General features: G+C 35.6%; 1 protein-coding gene across 1 annotated transcript in view; it reads right to left on the bottom strand.

Moving 5' to 3' along the window:
• The window catches only part of CFAP47 (cilia and flagella associated protein 47), a 263,505-nt gene that overhangs the window by 178,197 nt on the left and 58,605 nt on the right, over nt 1-26,703 (bottom strand). Inside the window, exons 31-38 of the mRNA XM_071430336.1 lie at nt 26,451-26,544; nt 25,763-25,903; nt 23,033-23,228; nt 8,762-8,859; nt 7,836-7,952; nt 3,981-4,115; nt 3,381-3,493; nt 416-566 (exon numbers count right to left, since the gene is read on the bottom strand). Coding sequence (XP_071286437.1) covers nt 416-566; nt 3,381-3,493; nt 3,981-4,115; nt 7,836-7,952; nt 8,762-8,859; nt 23,033-23,228; nt 25,763-25,903; nt 26,451-26,544 — 1,045 coding nt within the window. The remainder of the gene's footprint in view (nt 1-415; nt 567-3,380; nt 3,494-3,980; nt 4,116-7,835; nt 7,953-8,761; nt 8,860-23,032; nt 23,229-25,762; nt 25,904-26,450; nt 26,545-26,703) is intronic.

Genomic DNA, 26,703 nt, shown 5'->3' with positions numbered 1-26,703 from the left:
GTGGTTAAAAAACACAAATAAATTCAGAAACACACAAAAAAAATCTTGTGGTCCCTCTACACATGAGATCAGAAATCACTAGGCTGAAGCACATCAACACCCCCACAACAGAATTTCCAAAAACTGAAAAGGGCTGAAAGGGCTCCAGATTTATTTTTAGAGCAATCAGTGCAAATTGTTACAGTTTATTCAGGATCCAAATGTGATTTATGTCCTTAAGAATCTTGCATATTCTTCTGGGGTTTTTGCTGCATGTACATAGTCTAACATTGGAAGTCTGAAAATTCATAGGTCAAAGGCAAATGCTGATGGTTACTCACATTTTCATTCTTATCTCAGTCCCCTTTTGTTTGATAGAATGTGCAGAATACCAATATTTTTTGTGACAATATTAATCATAGTCATATAAACTTACAAGAGGCTCAATACTCTTAACTTCAGCTTTCAGAGAGAATACCATTGTGGCACCATCTATTCCATCAACTTTATTTGAGATCAGAAGCAACACTGCCTCAGCAGGGTGCAGGAAACGAATTGTGAATTCCACATTTACAAAGCCTTGTCTCCTATGGAAAAAAAAGCACAAAACCAGGGCTCAGAAATTACCCAGAAATGTAATTTCAGGAGCACTTTTCAGAGTCTCTGTAAGGGAAGGGTCCTAAAAAAGAAACCAATTTGTTTCCTCTGAAATACTTTGTTGTAGTATAATCTTCTGCCTAAGGATATCTTAAAACATTCAATAAAAGAACTATCTCAATAAAGAACAATACTGAATCCTTGTTGCTTTTTACATCAGCACACAGCTTAATTTTTCTTCACACACACACACACACACAAACACACAAAGGCAGTTCTCTTTCATTAGAGTATCACTTAAGTTAACAACTGATCCAATTTATGATCCTCTATCTGAATAGGTTTTTCTGAGTTAAGCAGTCACACAGCCTGCTATGTATTTTGCTGGGCAAATCTAAATAGTCTTAATCAAATTATCAATGAAGAGTGAGAAAGAAATTTGTTAAAAAACCCTGCAGAATAATTAGTAAAGCTGAGCAACTAAGAGGGAGAAAAAACAAAGTTCTCTTGTACAAGCAACAGCTTCTCTCTAATGAGAAAACTGGAGAAGACCACACAGAACAAGAGTTTAGACTAGGTACACATTTAGACTTTATCTGCATCAGCCCTTCAATGAAGCAAGAATAAGAAAACTTCAGTGCCTGAAGCTCTCACTTTGAAGCTCTCCAAATGTCTCTCTGATTTTGAGATTAGTCTTAAGAAGGCAGTAAGTCTGCAATTGTCAATTCTGAATATTGATGATGTAATCCTGGAAGTTCTGTAAACGCGGCTAGTACAGCTTTCAAGTTCCTACTGCAGATCCCCAGACAATTCCATTTATGACACTGAAGAGTTGTCCAGTCCCCCAGAGTCTGAGGCTCCTAGGTCACCTCATCATTCAAATTGCTGTGATAAAACATGCTGTGGTGCAGGCACCCAGAGGAATAAACTGCCTGAGACATGCACTCCCAAAGCCACTTTAAGGATCAGGTCTTAAGAAGTCTGCTCTGGTCACAAATAAGACAGACAGGCATTGTACAGCACTTTCTGCCTGATCTTTGCCCTCTGACTCTTGCAACAGCTGAGAATTTGGATTTGAATTGTTGCCTTCTGTGGCAAAACCACAAAGTTGCTTCATTTTTATCTCTATTAATCCGTGTTGTGGTCAATGTAAAGTGAAGGCAAATTCATCTCATGGAATTGTTCCATAACCTTGGGGGTTTATGTTATTCCTGTTGGGAACTGCCAGTCTGCACATCACAGTGCAGTGCCCTGGAGAGTGGGAATCTCAGATCAAGAATTAATGATACCATATGCAACATAAGACACTCAACTACACTGAGAATGCTATTCACATTACAATAATTTCCAAACCCACCCACAACATGATGATCTAACTTAAAGAACCTGCAAGACTCCCATAGTCTTGTCAATTCTTGGAGTTTTTTAAACACTTGCACCAGAATATTAAGAAAGTTAATAATTTCAAGAACCTATTTTTAATTTAATGATCATGACATTATAATAAACTCTGCAGAGGTTACTGTGCATTACTGACATTTCCACAGGATTTTATTTCTATGCAATTTTTCAAATATTTTTTTCTATATACAATGCCAAGCAGCTCAACAACAAGGTCTTGCACATTTTTTTCTGTTTTTATTTTGCTTTGTAGTTTGTTCTGGGTGTTTAATTTTAAAGGTGAAGTGAAAAACAGCCATGGTATTGACCTTTCATAGAAACTCATGGTATTTTCAAGGATTACATTCATATGATAACTCATATTTGAAGTAATTGCAAAGAAAATGGAATCAAATCAGCCTCACAGCTTGCTGAAAACATAGCATTATTTGTGGTTCCCTTTGCATATATTTATAATAGGCATGTAATTTAATACTGACATATTGATAGTCCTTAAAGAGCACTGTATTTATGTTGAGTCTTATTTAATTTGACCATCTATATTTGAATTTTTTTTCTCCTTTGTGATTTATCTTCATACAAATCTTGACCTTTATTTTTCCTTTTTACAATCTCTAATCCATTTTATCTGTAAATGGATATCTTGCAGATAAACTCAAAAGCTCTTAACTGACAGCCAGAGTCACCATTACATCCCTCTTGTCTTCACTAGTTAAACAGGGATTTATGACATTCCTGTATTGATTCATAAAGCTGCACAGCACAGAAAGAGCAAAATGTACTTAGTGAAAAAAACGCTTGGTGAAATGAGATGGCGATATACCATCAGTATTTCTGCTAGCAGAAATTATAACCTAATGCTTTTCCAAAATTAAATCTCTCAAATCCCTAGATGCCTCTCAGACAGGTAAGATGAACAAGTAACTACATCACATCCATCTTGGTGGGGAGGAAGGATGGGGGCAAAAAGATGCAGTGTAATCTTGCTCAAACCTGTGTCATGGTCTCTTTAATTCCCAGTCATGCTTAAATTAAGAGCCAAAATCTGCAACTTCAGAAGAAAAGAAATCTACCTGCTCATGCTTCTACAATGCATTGATGTACAAAATGTGAATGAAGTTTTGATACATAGGAAAAAAAATATATATTGGAGACAGAAGATTCTTGTAATGATCTGAAGGCTTATATATTGCTCTCAAAGCTCTACTGAGCTCAACTGCAAGAGTCCCACGGAAATATTACTCTAGATTTGTTCCAGGTTAAGGAGAAAAACCTGGCCCTTACACGGGCTAATTTTGCCCTGCTTGTAGTTGAACACATTTCTAGTGTTCCACCACTCCTAAATTAGGAAGTTTCTATTTCTGTAATGCTACCAAAAATAACAGAAACATTTCATTACTTACCCAGCAGGAATGGTAACAGTGTTTCCTTTAGGTAAAGAGAAATCATGAGCATCTCTTCCCACAAGAATCACGTTGTAGGCCAAAGTGTAATTGCTCGGGTTCTTCAGGAGCACCTACCACAACAAAAACAGCAAGATCAGCCTATTTTTACTCATTTTACACTATAAAAGGTGTGTTCTGCAGGTAAATTTCAAAATACAAACCAAGGATATCACAAAATAAAAAAGTACTTGTAATAACTGGGTAGATAATTTTCTTTCCAAAGGAGTGTAGACTTCCCATGGACTATCCAAACTTCATTTTTGAGAGCACAGTGTACACTGCACTCCTATGCCTGTGAATCTCTCATTCCTCTCTTTCAATTAAGATTTGTCAAATTTGTAGATATTTTCATTTTCTTTCAAGCATAGAGAAAAAACAGAAGTGAAATCCCAATACTGAAGAGAATAAAACCAGAAAATGCACACTTCCATCTTCTGCATTTACTAGCCAAATGACAAGAAACCTATTAATTCTTTGTTATACATAACATAAACGCATATATACAAACAGCATTCTAACTTTACATTACGATGAATCTCAATTCAATGGTATCAATACCTGCTTCACAATAGTTGCATGGAGAGCACCTGAAAATTCTATAGTGTTCTTGGGTAAGTAGTGAGGGAGAATGTCATACAGGTGGACACACAAAATAAGCATCATGACAGGATTTGGATCACAGATATCAATGGCCTAATATTGAAAACAAAAAAAAATAACCAGATGTTCAGTTAAAATTTTGCCTGTATAGTCTAAACATAGGAAGGAGAAGAAAAAGAAATTTTAAGTTAATTCTTATTATACAAATATTTTTAATCTAACCTATAATAAATGGATTATTCTCATAGCTAGTATGAATATGAATCTTGTCACCACACAAAAAAACCTCTAATTAATGAAAACCACTGACATGCTCTGGTGATAAACCTAGGGTAAAAATTAAACTCAACTTTTTTTTCCAAAAGTTCAGCAGAAACAAATGCTAATTTTATTAAATGCAGAATAAGAGAAAAAGCATGGAAATTTTACTGTCTGAAAAAATATACATATTTACTATATTAAAAAAATTAAAATCTTTTAGTTTATGTAAAATACCATCTCAAATCCTCCTACATACAGTAGGAGCTTACAAAGATAATTTCACCTTCCAAATAAAAACAATATAGTTGTTTCTATTGCAGATACTTTTATACTTTTGTAAATTGATTTATAAAAGGTAGAAATTATTCTGGCAGGTTAAATATTTGATTTACAGAAATTAGTTTGAGTGGCAGCATCAAAACATGTCAAACTTTAGTCCTCAGCAGTTGGGTAAGTCACTGAGGAGAATGGTAAAATTATTTGCCACAGAGTATGAAAAAAAGAGAAAAAAACCCATTTACTCTTCTGGACTGTCTTTAGTGTTGCAAGAGAGAGGTATAGACATATTTATCATCTAAACTGAGTTAATTTTTATTTTCAAGTTAAAGTTTATTCAAGGTTTTCAAGGTAAAGTCTCTTGCCCTGTGCCCAGCCAAGCAGCTCATCCTATTCCCAGTTCTCACACAGCTCCTCCTCTAACCTTCCAAGAGAGTGAGTACATAACTGGGAACTGATCTGAAGTTCCCCTGCAGCTCTCTATGGCTTGCTAGATAATGTTTGTCTTTGTAATTCTTAAGATTAATTTCCTACACTCTTCATGCACTGATGTAATAATACATCTCATCCTGTATTTCTATTTAATTCCATCACCACTGGTTGAAGGTTCAGGTTTAGGATGCATTCACTATGCAAAGTAAAAAAGCTTCTTCTGTGCCAAAAGCTTTAAACCTGTATTCTGAAAAATATTCTGAATTTTCCATTCATTCATCTCAGTAATGGCTATTGAATGTTAACCATTATTCCAATATGGTTGTGGTTTTACACCCCCACTTTTCACCCCTCCTGCATTTTCATTTAAGATAGAAAAGATGCCAGAATAGATTATCTGTTGAAGACTTTCTCCTGCCACCTACTTCCTTCTACTCATTTCCACTTAGATCAGAATTTATTCCCTCAGATACAATTCTATCCTATGAGGAATTCATAAAACTCCATTTTTGCCATTTATCTACTTTTTCTAAGACCTAAATTTACAAAAAAAAGTATTTCTTAACAAGATTAATCAGAAAATTCACAGTCAGTAAATATTATTTAAAAATAGGTGTTAGCAAACAATAGCAATAATTATAAATTAATAACAATATTAAATAATCAAGTCTGACACAAATTTCCTTTACTGGCTATTCCCAGTCACTGCACCTTCCATCCTAAACTCTTTGTCACACACATTCCCTCCATGTTGCTGCTATCCACCATCTTATCTTCTAATAATTTTAGGCTTTCAGCTGAATCTTGTTCAAAACAAAGCATTTAAAAACTTAAAAATATCAAACACAAATTAAAAATACATAGAAAGCCACCACTAATACTCTAGGGTTGAATTGTAAGTCATGATTAGAAAGTGGAAACCATTTCCTGCCCAAAGTACTCCATCTTAAATCTACACCTTAATCCTTAAAAGGATTTCAAAGCCTTGAACTCCATTGAAAGTGTCATTTAAACCTGAAGCTGAAGACCAGCAGACAGTTGAACTTCTTAATCATTACAGATTCTTAGATTTTTAGATTGAAAATACCAGCTTTTCCAGACTTAAGACATCTCAGCTTGTGCTGTTAATTAATGCAAATGTCCTGAGTTCAGAAGCAGTGTCTGCCTGAGCCAAGAACTTTGCCAATGCTATTGGAACATTTTAGCCTGCTAAATTTTAGACAATATTATCAGAAAATTCCCAAATTAAGAGATTTCAGCAAAAGGATTCATGTATTTGCAACTTTTATTGCTGCAAAACAAGGCAGTTCAGGAGTTTCTACAGTAGCCTTAGAAAAGTATATATGAATTACAATAAATCTATGCAAAATATACCCTTTGAACTAAAATACAGACCTTGAAGATCCAAGATCTGTTCTTTTTTCTGGTACTGTGTACCTTTGTTTAACTTTTTAGTCTGTACAGAAGTGGATTGTCCCATTTATTGTAGACAATTTAGTCTTAAAACCGTTTCATAGTGAGAATATCCTAGAATTCTGCTTCCACATCTGAAGTGTTCAACACTTTTTCATACTGGCATCAAGCCTCTGCCTTCATGTGCTGAACTGCCTGTTTTTCTTAATAAAAGCTGAGGCAGAATATACCTTTGTTTTGAGGGTTATATCAACATTACTTTTTTGCTTCCTGCCTGTCCACAAGTATGGGAAGCAGTAGATTTTATTTGTTTAGCCTCTTATAGCAAAGTCATTTCTAACAGAGTGATCTGTATCAGGAAACAACAGCAAGTCAGCAGCTGATACAAATGGAAATATCAGGGTTAATTTTTCCCTGTAATCATAACATAACCAAATGGAAAGGGGGAAAAAAGTTATAATTGAGCATCCTTTTATACTACTTTGTTCACACAAACAAGCTCTACCTCTGATTCCTAATGCCATCAATTCCTTTGGAAAGTCTTCTCCTACACTTTAAAATACTGTGTCTATTCTACTGCACCTTCTGCTCTTCCAGCCAGCCCAATGTGCTCCCAGAGATGTAAATAACTCACAAAGGGACAGTTAAAGAAATGCAGACTGGGAGCAGGAGAAAACTGGGCTTGGGGACAAGAACAAAGAAAAAGAACAAAGGAACGATATCGAACCTATGTAAGGTCACCATATGTAGAAAATTTGGAGCCATAGGTCAATAAAACCATGGAGATGTAAAGCATGTTTACTAAACATATAAAAGAGATCCCAAGCAGATACTTGATGAAGAAATTATCAACAATTATCAAAATTTTATTCCTCCCCCAGAACAGGTCACCAGAAGCTGCTGGTTTCAATTGAGTGCTACTCCCACCAGCATCCAAAGCTGCTGACTTCTGCATCAGACCTGGGACAGAACTCTCATGGGCCTTCATGGTTAGATGTATGTGACTGTCACTAGAAATTCATATGCCCTTTTTCACTATTTATTTTTATGGTAAGTGCATGATGTTTGTTCTTAAACATATTTTTCTAAATTGCCTTCCAACAGCAATAATGAATTCCATTTGAGTTTTCACTGTGTGATTTAGGATGCTAAAATCTGAACTGAATTAATTTATGTTCAGCTAGTTGTGCATGCATGATTCTACAAAGCAAGGAATTATGGAAATTACTTCTGAGTAAGTCTATTAATATGAAGCAGTATTTTGGTTTCCATCATATAGTAACACATCCTGAAACAAAACTGTTTCACTACAATCTCACCTTACTTAACTGGATGTCCAACACTACTATACAAAAATCAAAATAAAAAATACTTATATATATATATATATATATATATATATAAAAGAAGTGCTAGTATAAAATCACCTACCTTTATGTCCAAATCCATATTGATAGTATGCAGAGCCTTCACAAATATCAAGGCATTGTGCAGAAACTGTTCATGAGTTCTTGGATTAGTATACATCTTTATGAAGTGAGTGGGAATCTAGACAAGACAGAGAAATCAAACTCAACCTTCCACTAGGCAAAATTACTGATTTTGTATTTCTGCTCATTCAGCAATCAATAAGTTCAAAATTTTTAACTGAAATTCACTGTTAAGAATAAACCCAGTTAAAAAAAAAAAAAAAGAAAAAAAACTAATACTGAAATAATCCCCCATGACTTGCTAAATGTTGGGGTGGTTTGGTTTTTTTTTTTTTCTTTTTAAAGATCCTATAGGCCAAGAGTTGCTGTTAGGGAAAGTTCCCTGTCCAAGCACCCAGGAGCCACTGGCAGCCACCTGAGCTGGGGCTGAAGGGCCCTTGCAGTGGGAGGCTGCAGCAAGTGATGGATGCTCTGCTTGACACCCCACCCTGACACTCTCAGACAGGGTTTCCTTACTGTCTGGACCCCAGGTTTCCCACAGCAGAGTCTCAGCCATCTGGATCCTTAAGTTTAGTCTTGGTGCAAAAACAGAAGAACGCCTCGAGCTGGTGCCTCTGAGGAGGGATCCCGCACCAAGGACACCCTGGGCTTTTCCACACCTCAGCCTGAGTGTGTCCAAGTCTGGGGTGTTCCTGCTGGATCCCCAGCTCCTGCCATGTCCCTTTGGTCACCTGGCTGTGCCCCAGGTCCCAGCCTTAGGCAAAGGGTCAGTGCCAGGTCTCTCTCCTTGGGCTCCCAGCACCCAGAGCTCCACCTGCAGCTCCCACCACATCCACACCCTCAATGCACTCCTCAGCATTGCAAAAACAATCACACTGACATTAATAAATTGCATAAAACTTGCACAATATTAAAAAACCTTCTTACCAAATATGGACAATAACCTGCCATCTGTGCTGCCAATACCAGACCATCCAGAAGATCTTGGTCAAAATTCACTATCCATCTCATGGGTGGTATTCCACCTGATTAAAAGACAAAGCAAGATTGATTCATGAGACTTTCTTCACCCCAAGATGTCTAATTTGTTCTGGATAGATATGGTAACTATTTGAAATCACTGAATAGAGGAAATAACATAAGAAGGAAGCATCCATTCACATGCAGATGTGAATTTCACTGGCATACTTCTATTTCAGAGCTGTTGCTTGAAAACTTGAAAAAATCTCACCTAGAATATTTGCAACTGTTATTCACTCTGCTGCAGCATGTAAGAGTATTTATCACAGCAGAATGGAAAACTAATAACCTAAACTTAACCTCACAGATTAGGAGCCTAAACGTGTAACATTTTTATTACTATAGGCCTAACATTAATAGTTCTACTGAACCTCATGAAAGTATGCAGAAATCCTTGAAAGTTGAAATGCTTAAGACACAAAAAGGAAAGGTTATTGATTTTTCTTTAAGGTCATCTTGAATTATTTGGCATAAATTAAATATAAATGAGAGCTAACAGCTCAATTGTTACAACACAAATCACCACTTCTACAACTGTTATAAACCCCAATGCTTCAGAAGGGTAGATAATTTTTTTTTTAATATTTCTAATGTTTTTTATTAAAATAAAACTAATTATTAAGATATTAAATGTAGTTTATTTATAATTGCTTATTTGAAGCATCCATATCTTAAAATATTTAACACAGCATGTACACACCTTTACTGTCTCAGGTCCAAGCTCCCAAATTTAGGTAACACTTAGGATTTCAGCCAGTGGCAAGGTTTTCAGATAGACTGGGATCAAGCCTTCTTATTTGGGACAAATTATATAGGTTTCATTTTACTATTACACCCAAATTAGTTCAACCCACAATAAACCCCTGTGCCAGATCCTAAGAAAAATCTGCCATTATGCAGAAAAAGAGCAGATATTTATAGACTACAGTTGAGGTATCATCAAAAAACTTAAATATCTGTCACTTCATATCAACTTGCAGATGCTTCAGCATACTAATACAGCTTCAGTAAGAAAAAACAGGAGCAGATGCTGCACAAACGTAAAAACAAAGACTTAAAATCCATCTGAGCTTGACTCTGTGACATCTGTAATGACTTTAGTTTGCCACTGTTTCAGTGTGGTGATGTTTAGGCTTGGCACAAAATCCCTTATTTTTTTTCTATTCATGCTGTGAATCAATTTTAGTAATATTATTCTAAATATTCATTAAATATATTTTCAAAAACAACCAACAGTATTTAAAAGAGTATTTTCATTTTCTTTAAGTTTTCAAAACAAAATTAAGACTTGCAATAATCTCACTGCATCAAAAACTATTTTTTCCTTTTTTTTTACCTAAAAGAACTTTTTCAAGCAGAAAACTCAACTTTCTAGTCTTGAAAACTCCATATTGGAAGGTACCAAAGATGGAGGATATATAACTGACTGGATATATAACATCTTCCTGTTACTTATGACAGGAAGAGATTATAGTTATATAGGCCTCAATATCTAAATTGTAACAGTATTAATTTTAACTCAAGTCAAACATCCATTTTACAAATATCTACGTAAGAGACATTTGGTTCATTCCATCTTCTTGGTAACCTGCTTGCAGTTACTTAAAAAATATTTAATGTAGTCACTGCAAAAACAAATACTTTAAAAATAGCAAGATCCATTTTTGAAAGCATACTTTCTTCCTAAAAAGTTAGTCTTTCTAGCATAAATTCATCACTTTATTGATCATAGTGGGGACCTATAAAAATCAATAAACTGTCTTCTTCTTATATTAATAGAGTTCAGACTCACTCTCAGCACACAATATCAGCATTTTTTAAAAAATCAATATTTTCAAATTTTTCTTTTTAACTTTTTAAGATTAACTATTTCTGCTTTAGTAAGTCCAATATTGAATTATTCTTCTGGTTAGTAATCTAGATTGATTTGCTGAGTGTGGTTATGGAAACCCATTAAATTTACACTTTGATCAAAAAAAGCAACTAATTTTTTATCCTACTTTATATTTTCCTTTAAATACACTATTTGCTGGTTTTAGTCTTCTGGTGGGAATATTACTTGAGCACACTTAAGCAGAATCACAGAACGGTTTGGGTTGGAGGGGACATTAAAGATCGTCAAGCCCCAAATCCCTGCCATGGCCAGGGACACCACAAACAGCACTTTTGTACTTTGTTGTGTTCTCACTAATCCTTACTTTCATGCTGGTAGAATTGTCTGTGTGCCAACAAAGTAGCTGGGGAACAAAGCTGGCTTAAAAAGAAAGAGCAAAAAATTCATTTACTGTTTAATCTGGATCGCCCCATCCAGTTTTGCCATGCAGCCACATAAATGTGCCAGTGGAAATGAAACATGGTGGGACTATTTTCTAAAACAGCATTTATTGAACTATAGCTTTATAGTTGTGTTAATGGGTGCATAAAGGAAAAAAACCATTAAGTAGAATATTTTCCCATCTTAGCTAATTAAATACTTCTATAAGCATTTTTGTTGTTTTTCAGTTAATCCTTCTACTATCAATCAACCTATTTAACTCAAAGGCTTGTGAATAAATTAGTCAGAAAACATAATGTATTTTTCCTAATTACATCAAATCTAGCAGAACATCTGCCAGCTAACCACTCTACAGTAATTAAGTTTTTAAATAGAATTAGTCAATTTTAGTAGAAATAAACAATAGAAATTGGAATTATTACTCAGGATACCTCTAAGCATGTAAATATACTGAATTTCATTTGTACTGGCATTTCTTGCAAAAAAAAAAAAAATCAAGTGGAACTTTAAGATAAAGATTTTCATCCAATGTAATGATAAAAACCAGGCCAAAAACAGTTCCAAAGATAAATGGTAACAGGTAGCAAACAAATCTGTTTGACTGGGAGCAGGGGGAGAGAAAATTGTCCAAACTTTTACTCCTGAATTGAGACAGATTCCTGCTACTAGCTAGCTGCATCCCAAAAGGGCTGGCTGCAAGTTTTGATAACAGCAAGACTGAAATGGCACATTCTAAATCTCCCATTAATGAACAGGAGTGAGACAGAAGCCCCAGTTAGGCAGATAATGAACTGTGCTCTGCATATAGACTAATGAGATTGGGAAAATTGGAGTTGTGAAAAGAAGATTGGGACTTGGAGTTATGAAAAGAAGAGGCAAAAAAGAAACATTTCCAAAAATAATTCATGGTCTTGATGAGACAACAGGGGACTGACTGGAAAGAGGTGAAAAAAATTCATAATTGGAGGAAAGATTTTGGAAGTGGGAAAAGTTCTGAAGAACAGAGAGGTGCATAGAGACAAATGCCAGTGGATGTCCAGGGACTTTGGATGGACATGGGATTGGTGTCTCTGAGCAGCAGCACAGCAGGAATTGACTTTTCCCTGATGTTCCAGTGTCCTCCCTGACACTGAGGGAATGTGAACAGAGAAAACAGACTCTGTTTTCTGTGAAATTATCAAACAGGGCAAGAGCTGGTTCTGCAACAAACCCAGGATCCTGACCCACCACAGGGTGTTTTGTACTCAGTCTCGCCCACAATAAGAGGTGAAAATACTTGGTAAAAGAAAATAACTAAGCAGGGTTAGCTTGGAGTGGATGTACAGCTAAACACTTGCTATGGTTATAGAAACCTAAAACTAAACTGCAAAAGGCCTCTGCAAGGGATCTGAAATGAGAGTGGCTCTGTTTGACTTGTTGATTCCACTCAGCACTTAAGGAAGTAGCATGCAGTCAACTCAGTGACTTGGGACCAACTTAACTCTTGAATGCATTTACTTTTAGTAGTTTTGTTGTTTGTTTGTTTGGTTGGTTTTTTTAATATGTACTGGTATCATGTTGCATGCGTGTAGCAACCAAGCATTTCAGCATTGTCTCCATCTTTGTTGTGACAGGTTAAGCCAACCCCTGAAGACACACTGCTTGCTTCATGCATGAAGCATTTCTATATAGAAGAAGCAGAGTTTTGCCATGGCACTCTAATTGCTCACCACATTTTAAAATTTCTTTCAAGTGAGTCCAGTTTCACTGAGTTTTTTAAAACTTGATGTTCTTACCCTGATGAATCAATAGAAAGTCTACAAGTTTTAGCATTGTTTTTTTTTTGCCCATATTCTATTTTGCACCAAAGAAAACCCCCACCAAAAATATACAAACAAATTTTAAAAAAACCAAAAAAAAACCCAAAACAAAATACCCCACACCCACCAAAATTAAATATTTATTATATTTGAAGCCTCAATATTTTTTGTGGGATCTGAAAACTATTTTCCATACTGAGATAATCAAGGGAATACCTACAGCAATTCTACACAAAAATAACAAACCACTTATTTGTTGTCAGAATACCAAGCAGTTGTTACCATAAACTCCTCTAGGTAATTTTTTTTTATTTCTTTGATATGTAAATGATACAACAGACCAAGGAAAAATACTACACATTTTAACTTCATTAAAATTTTGGTTACATTCTTTGTCATAGAAAAGCAATGAAAATGTATTCTAGGAGAAAGGTCCATAAAGTGAAGCACAAACTTCACTGAAAACAGTAACCCTAACTGCTATCAGCTGTCCACTGTTGTACTTTGTGTACTTTCCAATATTTTCATATGCAATTTTTAAAAATTGCACAAAATTACCTTACTCCCATCTGGAGATAATATAAAATAGATTAAAGAATTGGCTTTGGGAAGAAAAATTGTTTGCAAGTATTCATGAGGAAAGGACTATAATTTAAGCTCTTGAACAACTGGAGTAATGATCTGAAACAAATGGTATGAAATCCAATAATGGTGCTTCCAGCAGACTACAATTAATTAAGAATAATTCATTATGCAAGTTCTAGATGGAAAATTGGATAGAGAGAACTTCTGCAGAAAAGAATCTGGAGAAAAACAGTGAATCCAATAGTGTGGCAGGAAAAGCAAATACTGTGCTGGCATGCATTTACAGGAGAGCTGCATCTTAGGCACACAGACTGATCTTTTCATTTGTGTTTGTTTCCAGTAAAGTCTCACCTGGTACAGAAACCACCAATGGCACCACACTTCAGGAGAAGGAGCAATTAAAAGGGTTTACAACAAAAAACCTTGAGCTGAGTACACTGAAAGACTGAAAGAATGGAAATGTTTTGCCAGGAAGGTGGAGAGAGAGAAACCAGAGAAGATAATAATCTGCATGTATGTACAAAGTTACTAAAAACCACATTATATTTTAAAAGAGAAAAGGATGGACTTAACCCCAAAATTTCCCATGCTAGAGTTCATGTTAGACAAAAGGAAGCTCTTTCAAATGGAAATGGGTGGGAAATCCTGGCAGATGTTTCCTTAAGTGGATTGTGGAATCTCCTTTTTCTGGGATTTTTATAACAGCAAATACCTGTTTAGTACACTAAAGGTATATTCATATTTGTCTTTGTACATGAGAATAAAGCAGATTATTTCTGGTCTCATTCTCCATTTCTGGGATTTACTGTGGGTTCTTTTTAAGTTTCACTTTTTTTAACTGATCCATCATCTGGATAAGCAGATATATGATGTGTTGGAATTATCTGGATAATAAGAACAACCTGTGTCACCCCTGTGACACTGCACAGTGTAAAAACTGGTCTTATACCAAGAATTCAAATATTTAAAGGATCAAATTTCTGTTTAATCTACTAAGTTTCAAAACTATTTTATATGAAAAAAGTAAGAACCACAATAAATCTTTAAAGTACTGTATTTCTTGTGAAGGTTATTCTGCTGTTTTCACAAAAAAAAATAGAAATTCTTGACATGACTTGAAAAATCCTTATATCTAAGGACGAACAAGAAATACCAATGATAAATCTTCAGTTACATAGCCACAAGCAATATTTTCAAATTCTGAGTTACTGAAAAACAGAGGAAAAATACACATAGCTAAGCTACTATATAAGAATTTTCAAATAAACCAAATAAATTCTCACAAAAATCTTGAAACTGATGGCCTTTTGTGATTAAAGGCATGAAACAGGGCTTTATAAGAAAGGAATAAATAGACTATGTTACTAAGAGTAGCAATGGAATGGTGCTATGACAGCAGTCTGTATAAGTAGGCAGGACACCAAGAGTAGGAACTAGACATTGTTAAATAGTTTAGTGGAATACACAAATTTGTCAGCCAAAGAAGAACCAAGTCACAGTATTAAGCAGCAAACCCAAAACAAAGTATTTTACACAGAATAGAGATTTTATATTTACTTACTGCTTCAGAATACTGTGATAATACAAGTCTGCACAGGCTGAAAATACAATTAAATTCACAGAATGGAAATCTAGTACAGCATCACACAAGTGCCACCTCCACCTGAAGGAGTCCTGAATTTCAAAGCAGGAAGACTCAGAGTATGCATAAAGAATTTCTGTACATTTGCAGTGTTACTCATCTCTAAGCAACTTCTTTTGAAGGTAGAATACTGAGCTACATTGACCTTTAATATATCACAGTACATCCTTTCAATGCAAACTAGTGCAATAATAATGGTTCACATTATTATACAGCAAATTCTTACTCTGGAATCTGAAAATCTCTGGAGGTGGAACTAATCTATAGCTATAATAATACCTATAGTCCTGTTTCAGTAGCTTAAACCTGGCACTGAATAATACAAACATTTACAGAAGAAATATGTAGCAATAACCTTTCCTGAACATGCTAAGATTGGAACCAGAACAAGTTTTGAAATGATAGTACTGAAGTATACAATCCAGAGCATAAGAAAGATGAGATGAAATATGCCTTTGAATAATTTTTGAAAAGGCTATTATTTATTACTTGAAACTGAAGATTAAGAGATTAATAACTTATCTGCCTTCAGAACATAAAGTATGTGTAGCTACATTTATCTTAACATGGCAAACAAGTTAATTTTATTAGAGATGAAAGAAAAATTACAGTTCCTACTTCAGGCAGGATGCAGGATACAACTCTTGCTCATCAAAACTGATAATTATTCATCTAAGAATGCTTGAAATATCACTGACAGATCAAATTAATAGCCCTGTCAATTCACAATTCTAAGCAGAAAAGTTCAAGAAGCACCACATGGGGCAGTAACAGAAAAACAGAGACGCTGGGGATATGTCTCATTTATTCCCATCTGTTGCAGAACACTTTTACCCTGAGGCATGCAAATTCATCTTTCTGCTCCTAAAAATAATTTCCTATAGTCTTTCTATGCAGTTTTGTTTTATTTTCACTGATTCTTATCCTAAACAATATCTTCAGCTGATGAATTTCTGAGGGTTTTATGTATCACGGAAGAGCAGCATTACTTTATATCAGTCCCCATTTCCTTGGACTTCAACAGAAAACTTCCCCCACCAGGGTGAGGAAGCCCCACCAAGTTCATGTGACCCCCCAGCACCCTGAACATCCCAACAGCTGCACCACTGCTGGAACCTCTTGCCTTCCCTCATTCATTTCTTTTTACTCCCTTTCTTTCCATCTCACCTCTTTATCCAAAACCCACTGCCACATCCTTACAAAATAGGTCAGGGAATAACATATCCACTTCCACAACAAGTGTGTGATTTATACTAAAGCTTTATGAGTTTTTGCAGACCCTGACTTCTTTCATTCCTTTCAATCATGAGTATTTCTAAATCTTGGGTGCTCCTTTCACCTTAAGGGTGGGACTCACACCATGGCATTTCACTAAGACATCATTGAGATTTAAAATGCTACAAATCACAGCAAATCCTCACAGGTTTGCTGGCTTCTAGACTGGCTTCACAATGATTACTATAATGCCTGTGTTTTTTATTTAGTAAAACAAAAGTTAAATACTTCTCTCAATGAAATGTATTGTTTGATACTTAAAATAAATTAACAGAATCTTTCTCAAACTTCACAGGCTGAAATATGTTTTCTCTTCAAAAAATATCTGATGTTGTATTACTAAATCCTCAGCTATACCACACTCAATATATATATTCCCCATGCATTGCAGAAGTGTCATTAATTACACAAATAATCAGAATGCATATTTATTCCAATTAACATAGAACAGTGCCAAGTTCCCTGTTTGGCTAAAAGCAGAATTGCTGTTTAGACATCTCACAGTGTATTGCAAGTAAGTAAAATTTCTTTCTAAGCATTTGTCTGATTACTTCTCTTTAGAAAATTATGGTTTTGAGGACCAGCATATATTTATATACATATATGCATTTTTTCATATAAGCATACATGTCTACAAACACACATAGGTATGTATATATATGCATATATGTACACACAAACATGTACAAAATATACATAGACCTAAGAGTTTACACTTTACTTTCTTCTTTTAAAGATCTTTTTGACAGGTTTTGCAGTATGAACCCTTTGAATATTTTCAATATACAATTCCAAGGATTACCCTTCTTCATACTTTCATCTACCTGAAGCTGCACAATGCCAGACAGTATAAATTATACAAAATAATTTTTATACTACACAAAAATCTAAAAAGTTAAATGAAACATGAAGTTCTGCTTACTTCTCAATAACATGTGGACTTTAAACTCAGAAAATAGTTATTTTTCTCTTTTTTGTTAAATAAAATTCTGATATGATCTTGTGGGTTTTTCAAGTATAGGAAACAAACATAGAGTGTTCAAATCAACAAAGAAATGCAAGCAGGACTGAAAAGCCTATTTATTGGGCTCCTTATTTACATCTTATGTTTCATTCTTATGTTCTGCTGTGCAGATCAAGAAATATATCACAGAAAAATCGTTTAAAACTTTGCAATTTATATTTCAGGAAATATTTTCCAGGATTTATCGCTCAAGAACAATGTTCTCTTTTTTTCTTTGTTTCATTATAAAAAGTCAGACTTTTTATAATCATGATAGCAGTTCATTAGATAGTCTTTTCTTCTTTAATTCAGCCTTTTATTAAGTAGGTAAAAAGTACGAGTCATTATTTTGGAAAATACTGTTTTGCAAGGATTTTAAATGAAAAAAAATATATTAAATTAAACAAGATTCTTCCCTTCCACCCTGTAAGGGATGGAAGTATTCTTTAACTCTAGTTTCTCAATTTTCTCTGAGAACTATTAAATTGAGAAGCAAAAATCAATGGACTTCCTAAAAATCCCTCCTAAAACTGGGGAAAGAAAGGAGAGAAGACAGAGGACAAAGGACAAAAAAAATTCATGAAACCTTAAGAAAGAAAAAAAATATACTACTGAATTCCTATATCAGAAACAACCTTAAATAAAATTCTACAAAATCAGTTTTAAAACAGGAATTCTACTTCACTCTCATACAATTTTTTTAATATCTGTAATCACATACTAAAATATCTCCTCTCCTAACATTTTAACTCAGATGTCATATTGAATTGATATCAAAATTAGAAAATATAAAAATTTAAACCACAAAACTCCCAAGCTCACGAACAGGGAAGTGAATAAAATGCACAAAACCCAAAATTTTCCTAATTAGAAGTAAGAATCTTGCAAATTGCCACCTATGCTTAAGATTTCCAGACACACCAGTGCTGGCAATAGATTAGAATTTCTCTTCCCTCTTAAGCAGATTTTCCCAGTTAAGTGAAGATGTATCTGCTCTGGGGACAGCTCATGAATCTCAGACATAGATTGACTCTTCAGGTATTGCTGATATTTACTGGATGTCATCTTCTCTAAAAATTTTATATTAAATATAGAATTATCTATTCTTTTCAAAATCTTCCTGGAACATACTGAAGAAAATTCCCTATTTCCAAAACCATAATTTGTCTTTTTTACCTTGGTAAGAGTCATAATTAATAAGGAAGAGACATACAGCATCTCAGGAGACAATTTAATTCACCAATCTGCAAGATTTTCTACCATTTAGGGACTACAGGATTTGAATTACAATATCCTTTACTCTAGCAGCTCTTCAAGAGTTTTTCTTGACTGTTACTTTTTCATGTTATTAGCAGTTAGTCTTTCAGAGAGAAATGTTGAACAGAAACATGAAGATAAGGAACACTAGAAGGTAAACTGAAAATTTATTACACTCAAATAATTAAAGCAATTAATTATTCCTCTGTTATCATTATTATTGTTCATATAAATGCCTTAAGTGGTACTGAATCTTATATTTCATTCCTAATTATAGTCTCAGCATAACAGGCATAGCTGCATTTCACAGTTTTATGGCATTTGGATTCAAGTTTCAACCTTGCTTTCCAGTTTGTGGTCAATAAGACGTGGTACAAAGCCTGCCCTTCCAAAACACATGCCAAGATGCTTTTAAAACATTTATTTTTCAGTAGCAGTAAGGAGAGAAGCCGTGGAGACACTAATCTCCTCACTAATGTTCTCTCTAAGCTATTAAGATCTTAATTCTTGCAAGAGGAGAGTTCTGATGAATGGCATAGTTATCTCCAGCTTCAGAAGAGTGTAATAAAGATGAATATTTGAAACCTCTCTGCACTGCAGTAGCTTAGGCTTTTCTCACTGTCACATTTCACTTTAAGGAGCTTAGGTATCAAAGGAAAGACTGAGAAATGTGGCCTGGATAGATCTTCATTTATTTTGTGGAAATTGATCACCCAACAGACTTTTGAGCTGAAAACAGCAGGTCAATACATTTTGCTAGTCAGGGCTAAGTATTCAAAGCAGAGTATTCAGAAACATAAATGTTAAGCAAAAAGTGGTAATTGCTCTCTGATCTACACTGTAGTAAGATTTGGGGGGGGAAAAAACCCAAAACCCCAACTAATCCTTCTCTAAAAATTGGCAAATGATAAAAACCAAAATTCAAAACAGGATATTTGAGACTTTCAGCTGAGATGCATGAACACTTAATATACTCTGACATTTTTCCTTATGACACTTAATTTCCTCTGGAAAAGCCTGCTTAAACGCTTAGTTTAAAGCTAACATAAATTAAAATGTCAAAATATCTGAGTATAAATTTAAAGATTGATCTTAACATCATAAAACTTAAAGAACCAAAAGTGTATCAGATTATTAAATCTGCCAATGTATGTAAGCTCTTCTCCAGTGCATGATCTTAAGAAAGAAATTCAGACTAATGATCCCTGGGGGGACATTACTGGTCACCAGAGTCCAGCCAGACTTTGTGCTACTGACCACAACCCTTTGAGCCTGGCAGTTCAGCCTAATTTCAGTCCACCTCACTGGGCTCTTAACTGGCCTGTACTTCACCAGTTTGGTTTTGAGGATGTTACAGGAGGCTGTTGAAAGCCTTGCCCAAGGTGACATGAACAACTCTCCTCCATCCACTGAACTGGCCATGTCATCATGGAAGGCAATCAGGTTCATCCAGCATGATTTTCCCTTTGGAAATTACTCACAAAAATGTTCCTGTACTCTGTATGCTTGGTAATGTTTGCACAGATTATTTACTCCATTAGCATCCCAAGAGACGAGGCGAGGGTGACTGGCTTTGAAGCTTCCTGGGTTCTCTTTCAGATGGGAATGACATCTCTCCCAAACGTCCCCTCCTCAGATTGTCCTGACCTTTCCAAGGCTGTTGAATGTGACCTTGTAATGACATTGGCCCCTCAGCACTTGGTGAACCCCACTGGATCCCCTGGGCTTGTGTTTGTCCAGGGACTCCCCAGTCTGATCCTGCTCCACCAAGGCCAAATCTTCCTTGTTTCAGACTTTCCCATCCACCTCAAGGGCCTGGGATTGCTCTGTTCTCAATCTCAAACAGCAGAGACCAAGGTAAAAAAGAAGGCATTGAGTCCCTCAAGTATTTTCTGTGCTCTTTGCCTTCAGATTCTTTGCCTCATTTGGAAAAAAGAACATCCCAGTAGCACAAACCTATTCATTCTGAGGCAGCAAAAGCAAAACAGGCTATAGGAAAGTGAAGGTTAAATAGAGAATTCAAAGATATAATGAGGCAGGTCATCTCTGAAACAAAACAGTGTCAGATCACACAACTAGACACTTTCATAATGCAAAGACATAACAGTAAGACTACGAATTTCACAATTTTTCAGAATCTTCTCTCTTTATTTTGGATTATTAGATTTTTCCCAATGCTCATTTATGCCATTTGGGGAGAGAAATGGAAACAGAAGCAAAAGAAAAGGGCATGCTTATGTGCATACATCAAGTTATTTTTGTGTGCTCTACAGAAAAGAGAATACAGCACTCATTAATCAAAAAACCTATAAAGAAATTGATATAGCAAGGCAGTATCTATAACTTCCCATGTGCAGGAAGTAAGTACATGGGAAGTTTATATACATATAAAGTCTGCCTTTTCATTCCAATCTTGCACCTCTCTGAAAGCAGAAAAGTGTAATTAAGTGAAATTGTAGGTGGGAACTGTAATGCAGATAAATGTCCCCTGGCAGTAACCACAGAATTCATCTTCACCTGTGACCCAGAGCCAAAGCTACAGTCAGATTTGCACTAATTAATATATCAACCTAATGAGTTATCTGTACTGACAGCGTGATTTAGCAGAAGTTATTATTATTTTCTGAGAACACTAATATTGTAATTAAAGTGTTCTTCTTTGGTGCCAATTTTGGCGAGCCTTTAGAACTAAATAATTGTAAAAAAACCGTACTTTACAATTGCTGATCATTATATGATGACTTACTAAAAACAGGTCCCTCATTTTTATATTATAATTCATTACCTACTCTTAGGCAACTAAAGTAACACTTTCAATAATTGGCTCCTTCAATGCATCCTTAATACATATTCAACTTGGACATCTGCAGCTTTTTTGTCTGGTAATGTCCACTAGATCTGCATTTTATAATTCACTCCTTAGAGACTATAACTCAATTAAAAGTTAAATGTTAAATAAGATATATTTTGGCACTCAGATTCTCCCCACTGAGCTCCCACAGACCAGAACAAGGCCAGCCACACCTCAACACCCAGGTATTACTGGAGCCTTGCAATCCAGAGAACATTTGGGGATGGGGAATTTATCCATGCAGCATTTACAGTGAGCCACAAGCCTGGCCAGGCAGAGCCATTCTCTCTGCAAGTTGTCATCTACACACAGAGGCTCAGAAAAGCCCAGCAGAGCAGTGCTGGCAGCTCTAAGAAAGCTCCACTAAAGCAGGCACAGATAATAAGAAATAATATACTGCAAATACACCCAGGGCATGATATTTAGCTAGGGAGCTCCCTGAATTAATCATAAGACCAGGCCCCAATAATGCAAAAAGAGCCAGTTTCTGTTGGATGCAGCAGGCATAGACTAACATTTCAATCGTACCAGCAAAAGTACTCAACATATTTGAGAACAGCCATTACAATTTGCTTCTACACAGTAAAATGAGAAAAGCAAAGGGATATTCAAAGCATATGCAAAACAGAGATTCTGCCCAAATTGGATTTATGGAAGATGACATCCAAATAGATTATCCATAATTGAGAGGAGTTAGAAATTGCTTGAGGCATAAAATGACACTAGAAAATTTTTTCCACATGTGGCTTAGGAGCCATTCTGGAAGTCATCCCTGCTTATCACCACACTGGCCTTTCTTGTTGTACACCACACACCCAAAATTACTGCTGAAAAGGGAAATTAAGTCAGGACCAAAAAGCAAAAGTCAAAAGTCATGAAAGAAAATGGAAATAATAATTACTAGTGGTTGAACAGTTTATCGGGTTTGAATATCAGAACTGACTAGATCAGTCTTAAATGGAAAGGGTAATTTTATCTAGCCTTAGTCAAGCAACCATGAGAGTCAACCTGCTCTTGCAAGCAGAACAGGATTTGTAATCAGGAACTTCGGTCTCTACTGCTTTCCCAAATGTCATTGAACAAAGGACATACAAAAATATTCTGAAAACTCTGAAAAGCTAGCTCTCAAACATGTGCCCATAAGCACACATAGTAACAACTGTGTCTGACGAAACAGGAATATGAAGACAAAGCAATTACTGCTAGCACTTCCTGACAGCATTAATGGAAAGAAGAAAGTGAGAAGGTTCACATCACCCTTTATTCCTAGTTAAAAATTGTAACACACAGAAAATCATGAATAGTGCTAATCAAAGGATGCTGATCTTGGAACACAGAAACACAAGGAAAAGAAATACATATGGGTAGGCAGTAACTTGTAACAACAAATACTTTCAGAGGCAAGTTGCCACAATATCTCTATGAGTAACAATTGCAAAAGTCTACAAAAGGAGTATTAGAAGAAAGAGCATAGTGAAAGAGTTATCTCACCTCTTTCACTATCTTTCCACACAATTTTTCGATTTTTCTCATAATTTTTATTCAACCAGATGAGGATGGTTCGTTCATATCGAGAATACACATTACTGCATAAAGGTTCTGATTTTATTCCTGGCATGTTCTGCAAGCTTTCCAAGCTCGATGGGTCAGGAACCATACGGGAAGAAACGCGTGGAAGAACAAACACCTGAAATGATAAAAAATGTTTTCGAGCATGAACTGTAAAAAGAATTTCAAGCTAACAGATAAAGAAAAAAACAATCACTTCAAACTCAAAAGGTTTTCTAATTTAGGGAAGGTTTAGGAGATTGTACATTAGCACCCACATAACCACTACACAGGATGGTGAAAGGTCTCAAGGGCAAGACAAGAAGCTGCTGAGATCACTTGGTTTGTTCAGCTTGGAGAAGGCTGAAGAGTGACCTCACCACAGTCTACAAAATCCTCAAGGAGGGCAGAGGAGAGGAAGGTGCCTATCTTCTCTCTCTGATGATCAGCAATGTGGACACAAGGAAATGGAATGAAACTGCAACAGGGCCAAGTTTAGATCTTAGGAAAAGGTTCTGCACTCAGTTGGTGGTCACTGGACCTGGGAAGTGGTCATGGCCCCAGCTCAGTCAGAGAGCAGGGAGCATCTGGAGAATGCTCTTGGTCATATGGTTTAGCTTACGTAGTCCTGTGAGGAGCTGGGAGTTGGAATCAATGCTCCTTATGGGTCTCTTCCACTTTGAGATATTCTCTGAGTCTTTTGTTTTCAACTTTTCTCTAAGTTTTGATGAACCCTGTGAAACCACTAGGTCATCTGTATTCCAAGGATTACTCTGCAGATTCTACCCAAAGCTCTAATTGCTGAACTACTTACACTGATGTCCAGCACAATCTATAGAACCATTCAAATTGTATCTTTCATGACCCAGTTGCTTATTTAGGTCAAAATTACACTGATTGTTTCTCCTGAAAAGATTCACATTAAAGGTCTAAAATAAAATTCAGGGCAGAGTTGGTTTCCTGGGCTGCAAGTGAACATGGAAGGCTCATGTCCAGCCTCTCATCCACCAGCACCTCCAAGTCCATCTCGGTAGAGCTGCTCATAATCTGTTCATCCCCCATCCTGGATTGATACTGGAGAGTTCCTCAACCTGACTGATATAAAATCTGATTGAATAAAGGCATTTCAAGCTACCTTTTTTTTAGGATTTCATCTCATCAGGAAAAAAAATCAAAATCCAACAACAAAACACACACATACTATTAATTTTTGTGGGGTTTTGCTCTGAGCTAGTCTGTCATGTACCTATGAATACTACAGCAAATTGAAAGAACAGCAAAGTGACTTGCTTTCTGGTAATTATGATTGCATTTTTCTAAGCCCATGTTCCCACGTGTCCTTAAGTCATCTGTCTCAGTCCATGTACACATGCTGTTTCATCTCTATTTTCATTGTGCTTTCCCAATCATTAATCACATAGTCAGAGAATAGTAGAGGTTGGAAGATGGCTCTGGAGATTGCCTGGTCCAAACTTGCTGCTCCAAGAACAATCAGAGTGCTTTTTCAGGATTGCATCCCACTGGACTTTGGATATTTCCAAGGACAGTAACTCCACAAACCCCTCAGGGTATCCATTCTAGTGTGACCACTCTGACAGGAAAAAAGGTTTCTCAACTTCAAAGGCATTTCCTGCATCTCAGTTTGTGGCTGTTGCTTCTTACCATGTCATGAGGCACAACTGAGGAGTCTGGCACTGTCCTCCTTACAACCAACCTCCCCTCAGGTACTGAAATGCATTTCTTAGATACACCCCTCCACCCAAGCCTTCTCTTCTGGCTGAACAGTCTCAGCTCCTTCAGTCTCTCCCTAAATGACAGATGCTCCAGTCTCTTAAATCATCTGTGGGATCCTTCACTGAAGTCACACCCCCAGCACATCCATGTCTGACTTGTACTGGGAAGCCCAAATATTAGCTGTATTTTTAATATCTTTTCCATCCCTTGGAACAGAAATAATTACATTTTTCTTCTAGGCACATAAATGCACTGATCATTGAAGAGCACATAAGCTTTACTTTGGAAAACAAGGCACCCAAGATTTTTCTTTATCATCAGTAAAAATAATTGAATAAAACAAATTGAATAAAATTGAGTAAAATAAATTGAATAAAATCTGAGAAGTCTATACTGACCAAGATGATCATATTTTAAAATTAATAGTTATTATAAAAAATGCTTAGCTGTTTAAAAATTCCATTCAAATGTAAGGTAATGAATGCTACAGTTACACATCTAGGCAATTATGTCCAGTGAAAAAGGCTTCTAAGCAAGGTAACACAAAAGCATGAAAGAGTTTTCTTTACTTGCACTAGTATTTATATAGTGCAATTTTATATTTATATATTTAATTATAATTTATAATTTATACACTTATATTTATATATTTAATTCAAATTTATGTTTATATATTTAATTCCACAAAATGCAGACTGTTATAACATTTCCTAGTTTGACCATATTAACACACTTAAAAGGTTTTAAACAAAATTAAAATATTCTCACTCTCTCTTTTTTCCTTCTCTAAAAGAGAGAAACAAAATACTTACAAGCATTTAGTTTTAAAGATGTGTTTGGAAAAAAAATAAACCTCCAGTATACCACAGATCTTTTTCAAAATAAAGCTTTTAGCCATCAGTTCCCCAGAATCTAGTAGCAAATATATCTGCAATTTACCTTGTACATCTGCAGCAGCACATCTGTCCAAGCTCGTTTGCTCATTGTCTCAAACATTCTGTTCTCCAGAACAAAAGTACGCCTGCCACTTAACTTGCCTGAGCTTCTCATGCTTGCCCTCTTTGCCTCAGGTACAAAACACTTCAGACAAAAGATGGGAATGTTTTTTCAATATTCATTTCATCAGTTTGGATAGGAAATTCACAAGAGGACAATAATGAATCAATGACATAAATGGGTGATTGCATCTACTACAGTGCAATAGTGACCAACATTTAGAAACATCTGCAGTTTGCTGCTATCTCAGGAATAAGAATCATAATAAAGAATTGACAGGAGTTGAAAGCAGCAATCAGGAAACAAGGAAAACACACTAAATACTTTACTTAAAAATGGTAAAACCTGTATGATAATCTGATCTCTACTTTAAAACATATCCGTTGGACATTAATATCAGGTATTAACAGTATCAAAAGAAATTGGAAAAAAACAGGGAGACCAATGTAAATGTTGGAGTCAGCTTAAATTCCTACTTACTTTCACACATGTGCTTAGAGTTATGCAATTCTAAAGAGTCACCACAGTAAGAACACTCATGGTCCACCAAGAACTTCCACTAGTATCCAAAGGACTGAAACTGAGCACATGGGCTTTGTTAAAAGGAGAAAAAACACCAAAACCTACCTACCCTCAGTCCAGTATTCACTTCACTCCATAACTCGTAATCTTCTGGTGCAAGCAGAAATTCTGGCATAATATGTGGAAGATGTGCTCCTTTCCTTCTGAAATCACAAAGCAGGAAAAGTTAATAGGAAACATAATTAAGAGAAATCAAAATTTTTCAAGTTGTTTTATCTTTGTGTAATCTCCTCTATCTGAATAGCCTCTGGAGTAATGATCCAGCTCCATTAATTGCTTAGATGATCTTCATGGATAGAAAC

Source organism: Agelaius tricolor, unplaced genomic scaffold (genome assembly GCF_023055355.1).
Source record: "Agelaius tricolor isolate 1412-34295 unplaced genomic scaffold, bAgeTri1.0.p SCAF_7, whole genome shotgun sequence".
NCBI classification, from domain to species: domain Eukaryota; kingdom Metazoa; phylum Chordata; class Aves; order Passeriformes; family Icteridae; genus Agelaius; species Agelaius tricolor.
Note: the sequence above shows the minus strand (reverse complement) of the source record. Positions and strands in the feature narration are given on the sequence as shown.